Below are 16,861 nucleotides of genomic sequence, written 5' to 3'. Positions count from 1 at the left end.
ATTAGATTAGCAAGTAGGAAAATTAATTCACACTTCCAGTAGTATGAGAGAGATTGATAGTTGAGGATATTGAGTATTTTTATGTTCATGTGTTCTGAACTACTCACGAGATGTTTATCTCAAATCTAAGGCATGGTTACTTTGGTATAAATCGACTGGAAATAAAAAAAATTCATCGTTTTTTTCGGTAGGCATTCGCGCGCGATAGTGCGCTGTCTGATCCTAGTTTATTTAAGAGATACACTTGGTCAGGCACAGGTATTAAGAAAAAGAATTGAATGAAATAAAGTAATAAAACAAGTGGGGTTGAATAGATATTTTAATAGAAAAACAAGTGGGGACCATGTCATTTTAGGAAGTGAGGGGTAGGGGTGGGGTGTAGATATGTTATTTAATTAGATGATGGGGTTGATAAGTTACTAAAAATGACAAGTGTACCTCTTAAATAAATACGGTCGGAAAAGACAAATGTATCCCTTAAATCAATGTAGAGGGAGTATCACCCTAATTATATTTTAATTAACGAAAAAAATAAAATAACCCAAAACTAAATAAAATAACCCAGAATTTACCCCAACCCCCCCCCCCCCCCCCTAATAAAAAAACGATTATCTTTAGTTCATCATCTTCCTCATTGTGATGTTCTCCTAACTTCATCAATTCACGTAGTTCCAGACTTCGTATTAAACCACAACCAAATATTATAGAAAGAACTAATTAATAAAACTAAGAACATCAATATAGCATAGTTTATTCAGTAAAAGAACAGAAATCGAGTTAAAATCGAGAAATAATATTATTTTTCCAACTTATTATGAACAATTCAAACAAGTTACAATCGGATAAAAGAAAAAAGAGAGAAAAAAAATTAATAACATAAACTTGCAATTCAGGTCGAAATTCATAGATTCAGACAATTAATCATCTAATTTGGAGAAATCTGACAAATAAATAACCCCAAAATCAACAAATCACCATTGTATCGGATTCAATCCTTTCACTTTTCATCTTCTTATAAAGGAGCATGGTGAATTGGATGGATTACTCACTTCAGTAGCTGGAAATAGATCGAAGAATTTTGAAGAGAATAAACTGCCAATTGTTATAAAGGGGTAAAGACGAAGATGAGAGATTAATGAGAGGTAAGGTTGCTGGATCAGAAGAAGGAGCTAAGCAAGGAGAACATCCGTAGGAAGATGATGAAATAAAAATAATCTTGGTTTTTTTTTTTTGGGTTGGTTTTTCCAACGCTCAGATTGTGCAGGGGTGTGCATGGTGCTCTTGGTGCATCTGTCCCAAAATGCACATAAATAACAATAATACGCAACAAAAATAAAAACCGCAAAAAAAAAAGAACATTAACAAAAGAACATTAACAAAAAGAACATTAACAAAAAGAACACTAATATTGACAAATCAGATAAAAAGTACAAATATAAAAAGCAGTTATATTTTTTCTTGTTCTTTTAAGTTTTGGAAATGTTCTTTTCCAACCAATTTACAGTATGTTCTAATTAAAAAATAAAACGACGAACCTTTGATGAACTTTAAAACCAGATTTATAATTTTTCTTGTTCTTTTAAGTTCTGGAAATGTTCTTTTCCAACCAATTTATGTTCTAATTAAAAAATAAAACGACGAACCTTTGATGAACTTTAAAACCAGATCTATATTTTTTCTTGTTCTTTTAAGTTCTGGAAATGTTCTTTTTCAACCAATTTATGTTCTAATTCCGTTATTTTATTTATCAAAAGATATCTGAAAACAACACTATAAATATGTAAAAAGAACAATTGCTGATTCTAAAAAAGAACACACTGTTTTGATGCCACAGAAATAGAAAGTTATAAGAAAAGAACATTAAAATTTAAAAAGAACATAGAATTAAAAACGAGAAAATTTACCTTAATCACCCGATGCACCTTCATCAACAGCATAAACCTCTTTGAATGAATAAAAAAATTCAAAAAATAGCGAAATTGAAATAGTTTTTCTCTTAATAAACTAGTTTTTTGTAAACGTAATTCAATTAAAATCACATTTCAGAGAAAGAAGGAGGAGAAAATTTGTTTTGAACTTTCTCTCTCATAAAATCTCTCTTTTGTTGGGAGAAACTAAAAGCTCTCCTCTTTCTCTCTCAAGAATGTGTTTCTAAAATGAGAAGTTATGAATCCAATAGGAGAAATATTATATATATAGAAAATGAAAAATAAAAAAAATAAAACAAAAGAGGGGGAAGGAGAAGAAATACAAGCCATGTTCATGATAAGAACGGTGCACTTGTTTGTTTTTTTTTTTTTTGGGGTTTTGTTGTTCTGTTCTTTTATGTTTATTAGATATAAATCTTAATGTTCTTTTATTTTTGTTCTTTTTTCAAAAAGTACAGTATTGAAGAGCAAAGGAAGCTTTTACTTGACCAGCAACAAATGATGTTAAATCTTCAAAAACAGCTGAAAGAACAAGAAGAGAGGCTGAATAAACAGAGCAATTCCTCAAAAGAACAAAAAGAGGATGAACCTAAAAGAACATTATAAATAAAGAAAAAGAACATTATAAATACAGAAAAGAACATATCATGTAGAACACTTATTTTAACCATGTAAAACAACATTACCAATAAAAAAACGAACAACAATAGAGCATAAAAGAACATAATAAAGTAAAGAAAAAGAACATTAAAAATAGCAGAAAAGAACATATCATGTAGAACACTTATTTTAACCATGTGAAAAAAGAACAACAAAAAAGATAAAAGAACAACAAAAATGGTAAAAGAACAATTTGATCTGAAGTGTGTAATATCAAAAGAACAACAAGCTAAAGCAAAAAAGAACAAAGAACAACAAGCTAAAGCAAAAAAGAACAAAGAACAACAAGCTAAAGCAAAAAAGAACAACATGTTCAATAATTATTTTCTGTATTATTACAATCTCTTAATACATATATGAGAACCAATATATAAAAGAACAAAAGATAAAACTAAAAGAACATATAAAATCGAAAAAAGAACAGAAATCAAAATCATCAGAAATATATAATCAAGATACATTAATCATCAAAATTATCAAAATATAGAATCAAAATACATTAATCAAGGTTATTGAGAAATGCAGAAATCGAAATGATCCAAAAAATCAAAATAAATTGAAATGATGAAAATAATGAACATGGAAATCAAAATCATCATAAATAAGTAATTCGTTTTAAAAAATTGAAAAATTAAAGAATCAATAGAATTTGATATTGAAGTAGAAAAATCAACCAAAATCTGAGAATTTTCTATTACTTTCTCTCTTCTCTTCACAGTTTCTCTCTCCTTTCCATAGTTTTTCTCTCTCCTCTTCACAAATTCTGATTCGAAAATTATAAAAAAGAAGGTATATATACCAGAAAAATGGAGTGAAAAACAAAAGAACGAAAAAAAAGGGACAGAGCAGTCATTGTTCTTTTTTTTAACAAAAGAACAACGTTTGTTCTTTTTCTTATCAAAAAAACAACGTTTGTTCTTTTCTTCTCCGGATTCAACAAGATATCCGCGTTTTATATTTATTGCATGTCGTTTGGACACCAGTGCACCAAGAGCACTGTGCACACCCCTGCACCATCATATTTGCGCGAGGGATAACTTTTGGGTTATTTTATCTAGTTTTAGGTTATTTTATTTTTTATTCGTTAATGATGTAATTAGTAGTCTAATTAGTGTGAAGGTGGATTAATTGACATCTAGGTAGTAATTAACAACAAATGTTAGAAACCTAGGTAGTAATTTACAACTTTTAAAGAGCTAAATAGTAATTCACAAACTCACAAACTACATAGGTAGTAATTGACAAATTTTTCGGCTAATTATTACGGAAACCTGAGGAATTGGAATATTACATTTTTTCACTTTCTAAATTTTGTTTTCCACAAATTTCCACAGTTTTTCAATCACTTTTGAGGGGAAAATGTAGAAAAATAAAACAGACAAAATAAAACTAGTTGATTTCCACAGATTTCCACACATTCCATTTTCCCCACTTTTCCATTTAAATTATCAAACAAGGTAAAAGTAAGGAATTCTCCTATTTCTACAAATTTACACACTTTTTCTCATTAAATTAGAGTTTCCGACACACATTGTTATTGACAAGTGTGGAAACAATCACAATCCAACGATTGTTTATTACAGTAAAGTGTGTTAGTGATTGCGTGCTTGTAGTTAGTATAGAATACGCTTGATCCCCGAGAATCCAAACTCTTACTTACCCGTCGCCTACTACATTTATTGTAGTGTCATAGGATTAAGTAAAGTGGAAATCATTACATTATCACTTGCGTGAGCCCTATATAATCCAACATACTCGAGGCATCAGGGGGCTCAAATAGGGGTTCAAAAGGAGAAAAAATGTTGATATAGAAGAGGTCTCAACTGGACGAGCTATCAAAAATGACAACATTGAAAGATATCCATATCGAACATTCTGTATACCCTCTTTTATATCGTTGTTATTTACAACCTTATTCGACGAGGGGTCTATAGATGTGTTGTAGTAGTGATAAACATGATTTCCATCTGATCATCTGATTGTAGTCGAAAGATTAACCTCCATTTCGATACCTCGCAAATCTTTACCAAAGAAATAACCTGAACTAAATTAAATACACAAAACTTAACTAGAATCAAACCCACCATAGGGGTACTTACTACACTGAAAATATGTAATTTTATTGAGATCAAACGCAAATGAATTTTTTTTTTAAAAAAAATATTTGAAAGAAAAATGGTCGAAAATAACCAAATGTTCGAAGAAATTTGGCTATTTCGGGCCTAAAAAAACCCTAATTTTTTTAAAGCCTCGACAAAGAAAGGAGAAGAGGGGAGAGAGGAAATCACTATTATCCTTTTTCAATATATAACACCCTTAGCCTACTTAATTACTTTAAAAGATGACTACAACAGTAAAAAAAATAAATCATGTGTTATTATACGTCCATAGTCGTTTATTTTATTACGATTTATGTAAAATAAGTGTTAAAAACTGGGTTCAAAAAAGAATTACCCAAGAACTCAAAACCCGATCCAATCTAAAAAATATATACTCTAAACGATATGGTTATTGAATCAGGTACTAAATCCTAAAATTTGAATAGCGATTACGAATACAATTATGAATATCATTCAATTATACTTCCTCCGTTCCGCAAAGGATGCATCATTTCTATTTGCACGTATGCCAATACGCTTCTTTTAACATCAATATCTTTAAATGCGTATAAGTAAAAATTATAAAAAGTTGATATTTGGAATCCTTGCATTAATACGAATTTAACAAGATCTCACCTGACTATGTTTTTTCTTACACAACAGTGAAAAAATGATTGAATTGTCAAAGTTGATTGATGAAAGTGCGCAAATGAGAAACGATGCATCTATTGTGGAACGGAGGAAGTAGAAGTAAAAAGTATCTGATAACGACCAGTTAATAATAATTTTGTATGGATCTAGTAAGATTACATGCTATCACAGTTCTATTCAAAATTTACAAATAAAATTTATATCTCGCTTCAAAAATTGTATTGGGAGGTGTAATTTATTTTGCTTTGACTCGCCGAAGATGATGAAGGGCTAGTTTCCTTTCGAATATCCGACGAGGGGTAAATTTAGCCTGTAGTCTAAGTTTCTTCTTCTTTTTGTTTCTTCTTCTTTTGGTAGCAATTTCATTTTGTTGTTTCGATCACCTTTTCTTCTCTAATTCTGTTGTTCTTCTTCAATTAAAGATGCTTTTTTTGGGAGGTTATGAAAAGTTTAGGGGTGAGGTAAACAAACTTCTTATAGAAGGAGATAATCTAAAGGAAGAGGATGAAATTTTGATTTCCTTAATTTTAGAGTCAGAAATCCCAAGAGAAGTATTGGATCTTGCCAAAGGACCGAAGGAGGAAGGGAATTTGTTGTTCAAGAGTGGGAGCATAAAGGATGCTTTGGAGAAATATGGTTATGCAGGTTTGATATTGGCCCGATATATTTTTTATTTGGAAGAGGATAGGATTAAGTTCTTTGAATTGGCTAATTGTATTTTGTTGAATTTGGCTGCTTGTTTTAATAAGAGAAAGGAGTTTGAACTGGTTGGTTATATTTTCTCTATCATATTGGAATATAATCCAAATAATGTCAAGGCCTTATTCAGGCGAGCCTCGGCTTCAATTGAATTGGGTAGATGTGATTTTGCATACTGGGACTTATCAACAACTAAAGAAATTGATCCTACAAACGGTGAAATATCTAAAAAACTTGGGCAAGTTCAACCTTTTGTCATTAAAAAGGTGCAAAAATCTCGTTCCCCAGGTGGTATTCCAGTTGGACTAGGAATTGATTTGTCCTCCCCAAAGAAAAAATAGGGTGTTAAAGAGCCAGGATCTTCTAGTGAAATCCAACATGACAAGCATATGTTTTTGAGTATGGATGAGAAGAGTAGTGAACAAGGCAATATAACAGTGAATGATGAGTTTTTGAATGATTGTTATGATGATAAGATATCTTCAAGCATGGTGGGAAATGTGGTTAGGGATGATGACATGGAGTATAGGGAGTCTGATTCCAAAAGTGATAGCTCTACAATTACAAACACCGATATGGGCTCAGAGGATAATTCAGGCATAGGGGATGATAGTAATGTGAGTTAAAATGTTAGTTGGTGGAGATACGGAGGATGATGCAAGTTCCTCCACTTTGAAGAATTTTAATCTCGCGGAGTCCAAATATTGGTTTGTTAAACGAAAAAAGGCTAACTCCTTTGTTTGTATTTCAAAGAAGGATTATAAAAAATTAGTTGTAGGAAAATCTGTCCAATATGTTCATTCCAGATTGGGTTCCCCCATAGTTATCCAGTTAGCGTCTAAGTCAAGGCATTTGCCACCTAAGGAGAGGGAAGTCCATAGAAGAGTCCATGGAAGAGGACGTTGCTGATAGTGAAGCTTCGAGCAACCTACCTGATAATCATCTTAGTAGTGCTTTGCCGAGCAAGTCAGTTGGTGAAAATATCACTCCAGCTCCTACTTATCAACATGATCGAAAGCATGATCTATCATCTGTGGGAAAAGTGAAGGTCAGGATTCAACAGAAGATAGTCACCCCGAGAAGGCGAATGACTATAAGGAATCTGTCTCTGGAGATCATCCTCATGATGTTTCTGATTGCAGGTATCGAATGGGAAAGAAGAGGAAGTTTGTTACCCCTATGTTGGGAGTCTCTAATCGACCAAAGAAGAAGCATATGTCTATGTCTTTGCCTCTGTATAGTTGTACTACGTCTTGTTCTAGTATTGTCGAGTCTTGTGCTAGTGTAGAATCTTATTGTATGTCCACTAGTAAGGTCAAGGATTATGTTAAAGTTAGTTATATCTCCGATAAATCAGCTGTAGGCTATTTGGAATTACGGATGTTTTTTTCTTCTTTGTATCCAATGCCAAAAAAAAAAAAAACCAAATACAATTTATATGCAATCATACTTAGGGGTGAAAGTTCGGTTTTCGGTTTGGATTAAGGCCCAAACCGAATCCAAGCCGAAATAATTCGGTTTTCATTTTTTGAAACCGAATCCAAATCAAATAACCTTTTAATCCAAACCAAATCGGATTTTTATTTCCATAAAACCAAATTTTCATGGGCCTTTCATTCGAGCCCTTTTTTTGGGCCTATATTATACATGTTTTTAGCCAATTTTTGGGCCCTTATTATACTTTTTAGCCAAGTTCGATTTATTCGGTTTTAGTTCGGTTTATTCGGTTTCAGACTTTTCAGTACAATCAAAACCATAAAACCAATTTTTTTTAAAATCTCAGTCCAAACCGAACCGAATTTCTTATTCGATTTGGTTCGATTCGATTTTCGGTTTTTTGCTACTAAACTTTCACCCCTAATCATACTCCGTGCTTCGTTCTAAGCAAGCACAAGTACGGTACACTAACAATAAGAAAGGAGACTTATATTAGATGTTCAAGCTAATGATCGAAGATAGTACAAGCTAGATTTTTTTTTAGGTAAAGTACAAGCTAGATTTTAATATCTTTTGATTTGAATTATAAATTAAAATATAAAGTTGTTGCGGTGTTTAGATTGCTAAATACACGTTTTCTCGTGGACTATGGACAATTAATGATGCACATGAGTATGGTGCACGCAAATGACATTTGTACACACAGAAAAGAACATGCAATACAAATATATTATTTTACATTTTGTTAAAATATAAATAATAAATATATTTCGTTTTTGTAAAATAAGGTAATGTTTTTTTAGCTATGTATTTATGTTCTTAAGGTGTACCATACTCATTATACATCATGGTCCACTATCTAAATCGCAATCATATATTCACGTAACATAAAATTGCGGTAACAACGGGCTTAAATATATACTTGTGCAATGTATGCATATGTAGTACTACGTAGATATTTTACGTTATCCCATTTAGTTAAAATATTATTAAAGACAGCTAAATAATAGTGTTAAATATGATAACAATCAACTGTATAATTCAGACATCCCATTCCTTGGTCATATGGCTCCCGACTTCTTGTCTATCCCACGGCAACCCCATGCATCCTCCCCGCCCGGCCGCCCCCACCCAATGCCTAATCACAAATTCTTATTTACAAGGGTTGTACAATAAATATTGTACAACGAAGTAAAAGTTAACTCAAAATGCGTAAAATTTAAGCTTATATATGTAAAAGTTATCTATTTTATAGTGATAAATTTTTTCATTTTAATAAAACTTATTTTTTCAAAATCACTAATAATGTATAAAATTAATCATTGAATGTTTATCTATCAACTTTTTTTTACTAATATAAAAGTTAATCAAAACTAAGTTAAAGTTACAAAAAAATGGGTAAAAGTTATCTTGGTGTACAATAAATTTATTGTACACCTTGTGCGCGCAAGACCTTTTGATGCCTAATTCTCTATAAAAGGAAGCCAATGTAGCTGCATCTTAGCATCCACAACTATCTTCTATTTTTGTATGTTTTTGTAGAGCTAAAAGTTTAAATATGGCTCCCAAAACTTTACTTTTGCTAAGCATTCTGGCTGTTATTTTCATGATTGCTTACGCTGGCGAAGCAGCCCGAGATGTGACTATGCACTCCGGCGATGCTGAGAACGTTGGTAAGTTTTTTTTATACGCACTCTCTCCGTCCAGAATTAATAGTCACGTTGATAGTGAAATTTGAACTAGTAACATGACAATTAGTGATCCAAATTAATAGTGTGAAATCCGGATGAAGAGAGTATTTCTCAATTTATCTAGTACGTACTCTTAAATCAAGGTCGTTGTTAACTTGTTATACTCCTAACTATTTAGTACCAAGTATGTATGTTATGATGTTTGATCTAGGGTAAACATTGAGTTGTTACTAGATTATGTATGCATTTGATTTTTGCTCTAACTTTATGTTGGGTCCCCTACTAACTTTCTTTTTTTTGGTTCCGCCGTTAAATAGGTCATGTAGCTCACAACAAGGTGGACGGCATTGAAGATGCCAAATATGGAAATTACCCTGGCGGTGGTGGATACCCTGGCCGAGGTGGAGGATACCCCGGTGGTGGCGGTCCTGGTGGTCGCAACAGCTGCAGATTTGGTTGTTGTGGTCGTCGTGACTACAATGGTATCTGCCAAAGGTGTTGCCCCCATCCTGTCTAGGATGTTGATTCTCAAGTTAAAGACAAGCTACTGGATTAATGGATCTTATAACTGGGTTTTGGAGTGTTCGTTAAAATAAAAAGGATTGCTATATCATGTTATGTTAGTGGTTGTTTGGTTACATTATGCATTATCTATGCCAACCCAAAACTATATATTCTATAAAGATGTTGATTATGTTTTTGCTTCAAGTCCATGACTTGACTTGCTTTCACTTGGATACCCTGCAGCATGAACCTAAAATAATGATCTGGCCACCACCATAAACGAATAACCTACGAGCCACCACCATCGCCAAACGATCAATAGGCCACCGTCACTGTTAAGTGTTAACTCATATCCGTTCAAAACAAGCACTTTAAAGACTGGTTCATCAGTATGCAAAATATGACCAATGATCAACAAATCATTCAAATATTGACATTAATCTATCTTAAAATCTAAAACAACCTGCTTTATATGATACACGCGTGACTGCACAACATCTGCAACCTGCATTTCTTCATGAACCTTATTGTATGAACTGTGAAGGTGAAGGTCTTATACATATGAGTTATGATATACTACCTTAAAACCAAGATTATTTCAACAGACAAGCAGACCCATAAGCAAAAATCATTCAAGCATCCAACTTTATACCGGCCAGGACCAGAAAGTGGAAAAAAAAAGTACATAGACATCATATGCGCCCTTTTATTAGAAAAAGAAATGTCTGATCAAAATTCAAACTTGTATTAATACATAATGCGCAAGTAATTGTGTTGTGATCCTTACATAAAACTATACAACGATCTTCCTTAATCTCAGAAACAGTGGATATAATAATAAATAAAGTTTAAAGGTAGGCCGCCCCTGATAAAAACTTGTACTTACTGTAAGCAAGTGAATGTACTGTTCGTTTCTGTTCTGTTCTGTTCTGTTCTGTTATATATATATACACAGGTCGATAAGCTCTACAAAAGACTACGAACCGTATGTCATACTAGTGTTTCACCAGCAAGGCTTCCATCCTTCTCTTTCTCGCAGCATGTTTTAGTTTCTCTAACGCCACTAGCCCAACCTGCCGGACTCTTTCTCTTGACAAACCAATCCTGAACCCACAAATAATGTCATGTAAGTGAAATCAAGATATGCATGGAGTTCAGAAAACAGGACATCATTGAAAATGGGATTGGACTTGAAAGTTTTAGTCATACTCCCTCCGTCCTAGTTGAAACTTAACGTAAGAGAATTAAAGACGCAACAATTAAACAGAAAGAAAACATGGACAAAAGAAGTGAACACTTAGAGAAAAATTGGAAAAAAAACTTACTAAAAGTAGTTAACATATATCCATGACACAACAGGTGATATAGAGTATGAGTACGTTAACTTTTAACTGGGATGGGAGAGAGTATAAAATGTATAATACACACATGATCTAGTATATCAGTTAGACTTTAGAGGTGGTCGCCTGGTCGGTAATGTTGATTGACACAATCATATCAAAAATTCCTTGGTATCAGAAAAAAGAAAAAAAAAAAAAAAAAGACCAAACATCGTGTAAACAAATATATTTCCTCAGCTAAGTTAAGTAGTCAGCTTTCATTTTTCTCGGTGGACCAGAAAAAGAAAAAAAATCCACGGACACAGATTTAACAGGTGACTTAACAGAACCACCACTTCCTTCAAAAAGAAGTAGGAAATATTGGTTTTACTCTCATATTGCATTGAAATGCTATTCTTTCCCTTGTTTTATTCCTGACACCGACTCTAAGACTCCAAATCAGGGGGGAGGGGGCCATGCTAATGAGAACGATAATTATCCCGGCTCACCTTTTGCTAATTTCTTCCCAAGTCAGAGATTCATCATCCAGACCATAATAAAGGCGTATTATATCTTTCTCTCGTTCCCTGAGTGTGGTATCTATAAGATTGCTTACATCTTGCTGCAAAGAAGAGTGATGCTAATGTTAATGAATGTGAAAAAAATGAAAATTATACATCACATAAGTATATTTCAAAGACGTGCAAGTGTAGTATGCATTTCTCTTTAAACACATCATTTTCATACAGTCTGAAAACTTCAATCAAAACTTGCCATATAGAAATAGGTAATTTAATAAAATAAAATCGTACATAGTACATCATTCGTAATATTTATGTTCTTTCAATGAAAAAATAACTTAAATGATCTCAACTACAGAAATTTATACGTCTTTCAGAGTTCCTGTTTCAAAAACATATAGCTGGAAGAAGTTATGACTGATAGGAAAGTTATCAAGTTTCCAACATTTGCTCATAATTCTCAACTACAGTTAAACAACACACTCATTATCTGTTGTTTCTATATTTTCTCTTTAAAGTAGATAATGAATTTAGAATTAGGAACAGAAATTATGTGCATCCTGAAGTCTCGAATTGATCAATTAGAGCTGATTCCAATTAAGTCAAATGTCAAGATGAGACAAACAACTGAAACAAGTATTTCACAAACATGACAGACACTGTCTGATTTAATGTCAATTACCTTGAGTGCCCATTCATCTACACAATGCCACGGATTATTCTCAAGACGATTGTCCGCGATATACTGTCAGCCAAGTAAAAAGTGTGTTAAGAATGAGCTCAAATTAATCATGAAAGTCAAAACTAACTTCTCCAACTTGAAATTAGTATTTAGTAAAAAGCAGTCAATTTTCATAAGTTAACTAATAACTGCGTATCCTAGTGAATTAGTGACAATCAGTTTTAAGCAGTAAACATCAATTTATTCAGTAATTTAATCCCAGTTCAGTAAAATCAGGTGAATATAAATACTTCGTATATAATAGGGTGTAACCGAAGAACATGACCGTCTCGCTTATCTGAGTTCTCTTTCCTCAAAATACTTACACTATGATATGTCTCTCCTGGAAGACCATTCAAAGAGGGGAAGGGTTCCCTGTCAAATGATAAGACAGATCTGACAGCCTGCACCAATTATAAGTAACAGTAAGAAAAATTACAAAAGACAAACACAACTTAACACGCCTTCTAAAATTATTTACTACGGAGTGCTATCAATGTTTTACTAACCTCTGTTGCATTCTTAACTTTTTTATGAGACATGTTCAGAGATTCAGCTATTTTCTGCAAAAGGTTAAGAAAGTTACCAACTTACCACAATATGTTACAGAAAATTAAGGTTCAAAGAGTAACAACTAGTCCTCAGTATAGACATATGGTAATGAGTATGATGAATTGGTTGCTCGTTAAAGTTAGATATACAACTTACATCAACCGTAGGAGTTATCCCTTTCTCTTCAAGTTTAGTTTTCGCGCTGCGAATTAAACTTAATCTTTCATGAAGATGAGTAGGTAACCTCAAAGTTCTTGAATTTTCAACTAGTGCTCTAGAAACACCCTGCAGAAGAAGTCAAAGCTGAGATTGAAACCAAGAGAGAAAGCTAACATTGCCAGCAAATACTCGTAGAAATGAAAGATCGATATAGCTTCTTTGATTAGCTGTATCTCTCAATTGGAACTAAACAGGCATACAATCTACAATAGACCCATTATTAATTCCTATTACTTTCATAAATAATTTAAAAAAAAAAAATTGACCGTTTTCTATTCTCGAGATTAAACTAATGAATAACTACAAGTAGTCACCAGGACGAATAGGGAATTATCAAGATCCAACAGAAAAGCAGTATTTTAAGGGGATAAGTTCTATATAATAACAAGTAACACGAGCAATCCACTTACTTGACGTATCCACCAGTAAACATATGTTGAAATTTTGAACCCTTTGGAGGAATCAAACTTCTCAATTCCACGAAGTAGTCCAATCAGTCCGCCCTAGATTAAATATTTGATGAGTTTCACATGACAATGTTGATGATGTGCTATATGAAGCATTATTGGATAAGAAAAAGGCAGAATTAAGTTCATGAAAGAAATTCACCTGAACAAGGTCAGCCATGTCAGCACCCATGTTCTCATACCTTTGAGCAATTGACATGACCAAGCGTACATTGCTCATAGCCAACTTTTCTCTGGCCAGCGAACACTCAATTATTTTGGATCTTACTTCAGCGCGGTTCATCTTTAAGGAATTCGCAAGTTGCTCGTCAGAAGGTTCACACCCTAGTTTTTCTTTCAGTCTGAAGGCAACAACAACAACAACAAAGCCTTAGTCCCAAAATGATTTGGGGTCAGCTAACATGAATCGTCATAGGAGATCGTCATTGTCACCAATCAAACCAGAAAGGAGCAGGAAGTAAAAAGAAAAAAGCAAGAAAGAGAAGGTGGAATTTGATGACAATTAACAGTTGAACAAACTATAATAGCAACTTGCAATAACAATGCTACCTAACTTCTTTCTAAATATACCAAAAGAAATACAATATTTTATGGTTAAACTCATCGATATACTACGTATAAATTTATCCAACACTGAGACATGAAGATCATTCCGGTAATATTTCAATCAAAAACAGTCTCAAACTGGAAATCATAGAGCTAGTGAGAAGAATATTAGGTACCTTGATTTATGCTCCTCCAAGGATAGACCAGCTTCGATCTTTCGAGATAAATTGACAACTTGGGCATGAGTCAGCAATACATCACTTGTCATACCTCTGACATACCCTATCGAACGATTCTGAAGAAGCTCAGGACTTACAGTAACAACTGGAGGTATCTCTCGTTTGCTTTCAACCTGACTTCTCTTCTTAGCATTTATCCTTCGTACTCGAGCTGGAGTTCCTGACGATGTGACATGTGATTCCTTACAAGTGTTCTCCCTAAACATATCATTAATGCCAGGGCGTTCAAAGGATAACTCTAACTGATTTTCAAGCATCGACTTCTGAAGCAAAAGGAGAGCTTCCAATGGAGTTTCAGGATCCAAAGTTTCCTCTTCTAAAGGAGAAGATCTCGGAATCCATGGCTCAGCAATAGGAGGAATTGTAGTACCATCTATACACTCCCTAAGTGCCTTGATTGATGATCCTCTGTGATTAAAATTAGTTGTTTTTTTGGCGACAATTACGTTTTTAGTGGGAGCAATCTGATATTGTTCGCCGGAATAAGAGAGCTTTTCGGTGAAATCAGAATAATAGAAAGAGGAGCTCAAAAGCCTTTTGCCAGCATTAAGCCCAACGACAGCAGCTGTGGCCATCATAAGACTGAACCATGCAACACCATCAGAACATGGTACTCCACTACTCCAAAGCTCAAGCCAATCACTTTGTCCCAAGAAATTTTCTTCTACAATCTGCCCCAGGTATCTTTTGTTAGCCTTCTCATTATTATATATTTCATTTTTCCAATTTCTTTTGTCTAATGTCGGGAGGGGATGGAAACATTGGAGAGTGCACCACAAAAAAAAGTACAACACACAGCAACAACAGCAATCGACAACCACCACCAAAGTACATAAAAAGTCTCACGCACTAAGTCACTGCCAATTTAACGAAACGAGCTAGTTTGTATTCGTAGTCAAGCAAAACATTTGTTGGCTAAATTATGGACTAGCATTGAGAAATGCTCAACATTCAGGCTCCGCTTGGTAGGGTGTAAACGTTTTCAGTGCAAAATGATTTTCCATGGAAAACATATTCCAAGGAAAAACATGATTCACTAGTTTTTCTTTGCTTGGTTTCTTAAAGAAAATGGGAGAAAATGGTTAAGATTCAGGGGAATAAGGGAGAGGGAGGTAAGGAGGAAGGTGGAAAAGTGGTTTTCCTCTCTTTCAAATGGAAAAGGTTTTTCCACCTTTAAATGACTTATGGAAATTTATTTTCCATACCTTGGTCAAACCAAACAATGTAAAATTATTAAAAAGGGGAAAATCATTTTCTATGAAAACATACGCCCTATCAAACGGAGCTTCAAAGAATTTCGGATTTCTAGGAACCCCACGGTTACTTTTCTCTTTCTAAAACAACTTAGCAGTAAGATAATGATGCACATTCTTTTCCCCTCCATTCCTCCAGAGAAAACTACTTTATCCTCAATAATTATCGTAACAATTTATATCTAGATTACATAACAATATCTATCAACTAGGAAATGTACGTTATCCACAATATTTTCATAACAATTTCTACCGCTAAGATTACATAACAATATCTATCAACTAGGAAAACTATGTTATCCTCCAATAATTTTCATAACAATTTGTATCGGCTAAGATTACATAACAGTATGTCAGTATCTATCAACTAGGAAAACTACGCTATCCTCAATGAATTTTATGATAGATTTTTCCAATTGAACCATGTCCCTAATCTAGATTCCGGGTACTTCGAGGTTGGAATTTGTTTTTCTAGTTGAAAATTCTCTGCTTTCAGCTTTTCAAGTGGATTATGGTGTGAAATTTTGACATTGGCGGATTAAACAAAGAAGAAACAACTTCATTCGAATTTACCCAGATTCAAAGAACTACAATTAAAAACAGTACAAAAAAAACACTAAACAAATAGAAACAAAGATCACATTACAAAAAACAACCCATATTTTCTAACAAATAACCAGTATGAAATTAATGCTGCAGTTTTTTTTAATGGACGGATTACAATCGAACAATAAATCATAAAAACAGATTGCAATTGAACAAATAACAAATAATATAACAGAAACAACAAAACATTCACGCACAAGAATAACAAATTTAAAGGAGATGAGACAAATGATCATATAGTATACACTATATGATCATATAAACTTGTACCTGATAATTAATTAAGGGTGTGATGAATTCAGCTTAATAAAACTAGACTGAAAATTCGTTCAGAATTTAGAGAGATAAAGAGGGATAGATAGATAGAAAGAGAGTGAGTGAGTTTTGGTTGGTTAACGGTTTGTTGAGCAGAAGAAGATTTGAGATTTATTTATTTATGTGTGTTTTTCTTTATTTTATGTGGTTGAGGTTGTTCACGTTTCCTTTGAGTTTATTTTATGGGGGTGTCAAAGTTTTGTGGAAGGATAAAATGAGTTAATCAATGCTTTCTCACAAGGTATATTCTATGAACTTAGCCTCCCTATTAAAGGATAATAATGTATATGAGTAGTTTAATTGATTTAAAGGGTTGGGAGTTATACCATAATCTGGGATTGAATCTCGTTTATATTATTGTTCTTATGACTATCTCTACACTAAAAATAAATAACAATAACTTTTGTATAACACCGCGTGATAGAATCGTTAAG

General features: G+C 33.3%; 3 protein-coding genes across 3 annotated transcripts; 2 read left to right on the top strand and 1 right to left on the bottom strand.

The window, feature by feature from the left end:
- The first annotated feature begins 5,760 nt into the window (after positions 1-5,760).
- On the top strand, positions 5,761-6,378 carry LOC110777978 (peptidyl-prolyl cis-trans isomerase FKBP65-like). Its single transcript, XM_056834255.1, has one exon. It carries the CDS (start codon positions 5,761-5,763, stop codon positions 6,376-6,378), a length of 618 nt encoding a protein of 205 aa, XP_056690233.1.
- A 2,615-nt stretch (positions 6,379-8,993) lies between these two features.
- LOC110777973 (glycine-rich protein 3 short isoform-like) lies at positions 8,994-9,865 on the top strand. The gene is made up of 2 exons (XM_021982541.2): positions 8,994-9,147; positions 9,483-9,865. The coding sequence occupies exons 1-2, from the start codon at positions 9,033-9,035 to the stop codon at positions 9,680-9,682; spliced, it is 315 nt and encodes a 104-aa protein (XP_021838233.1). The 5' UTR covers positions 8,994-9,032; the 3' UTR covers positions 9,683-9,865.
- A 473-nt stretch (positions 9,866-10,338) lies between these two features.
- On the bottom strand, positions 10,339-16,543 carry LOC110777974 (RNA polymerase sigma factor sigA). The gene is made up of 10 exons (XM_021982542.2): positions 16,383-16,543; positions 14,191-14,924; positions 13,611-13,809; positions 13,412-13,504; positions 12,939-13,067; positions 12,740-12,793; positions 12,557-12,634; positions 12,192-12,254; positions 11,498-11,610; positions 10,339-10,773 (listed from the first exon to the last, which is right to left on the bottom strand). Exons 2-10 carry the CDS (start codon positions 14,829-14,831, stop codon positions 10,665-10,667), a joined length of 1,479 nt encoding a protein of 492 aa, XP_021838234.2. The 5' UTR covers positions 14,832-14,924; positions 16,383-16,543; the 3' UTR covers positions 10,339-10,664.
- Positions 16,544-16,861: the final 318 nt, after the last annotated feature.

This window comes from Spinacia oleracea, chromosome 1 (assembly GCF_020520425.1).
Source record: "Spinacia oleracea cultivar Varoflay chromosome 1, BTI_SOV_V1, whole genome shotgun sequence".
NCBI classification, from domain to species: domain Eukaryota; kingdom Viridiplantae; phylum Streptophyta; class Magnoliopsida; order Caryophyllales; family Amaranthaceae; genus Spinacia; species Spinacia oleracea.
Note: the sequence above shows the minus strand (reverse complement) of the source record. Positions and strands in the feature narration are given on the sequence as shown.

Coding starts and splice junctions, on each gene's coding strand:
- LOC110777978 (XM_056834255.1), top strand. CDS start 5,761: ATGCTTTTTTTGGGAGGTTATGAAAAGTTTAGGGGTGAGGTAAACAAA.
- LOC110777973 (XM_021982541.2), top strand. CDS start 9,033: ATGGCTCCCAAAACTTTACTTTTGCTAAGCATTCTGGCTGTTATTTTC. Junction 9,148..9,482: donor CGGCGATGCTGAGAACGTTG/GTAAGTTTTTTT, acceptor GCCGTTAAATAG/GTCATGTAGCTCACAACAAG.
- LOC110777974 (XM_021982542.2), bottom strand. CDS start 14,831: ATGATGGCCACAGCTGCTGTCGTTGGGCTTAATGCTGGCAAAAGGCTT. Junction 12,635..12,739: donor AAGTTAAGAATGCAACAGAG/GTTAGTAAAACA, acceptor TAATTGGTGCAG/GCTGTCAGATCTGTCTTATC. Junction 12,255..12,556: donor CAGGAGAGACATATCATAGT/GTAAGTATTTTG, acceptor CTTGGCTGACAG/TATATCGCGGACAATCGTCT.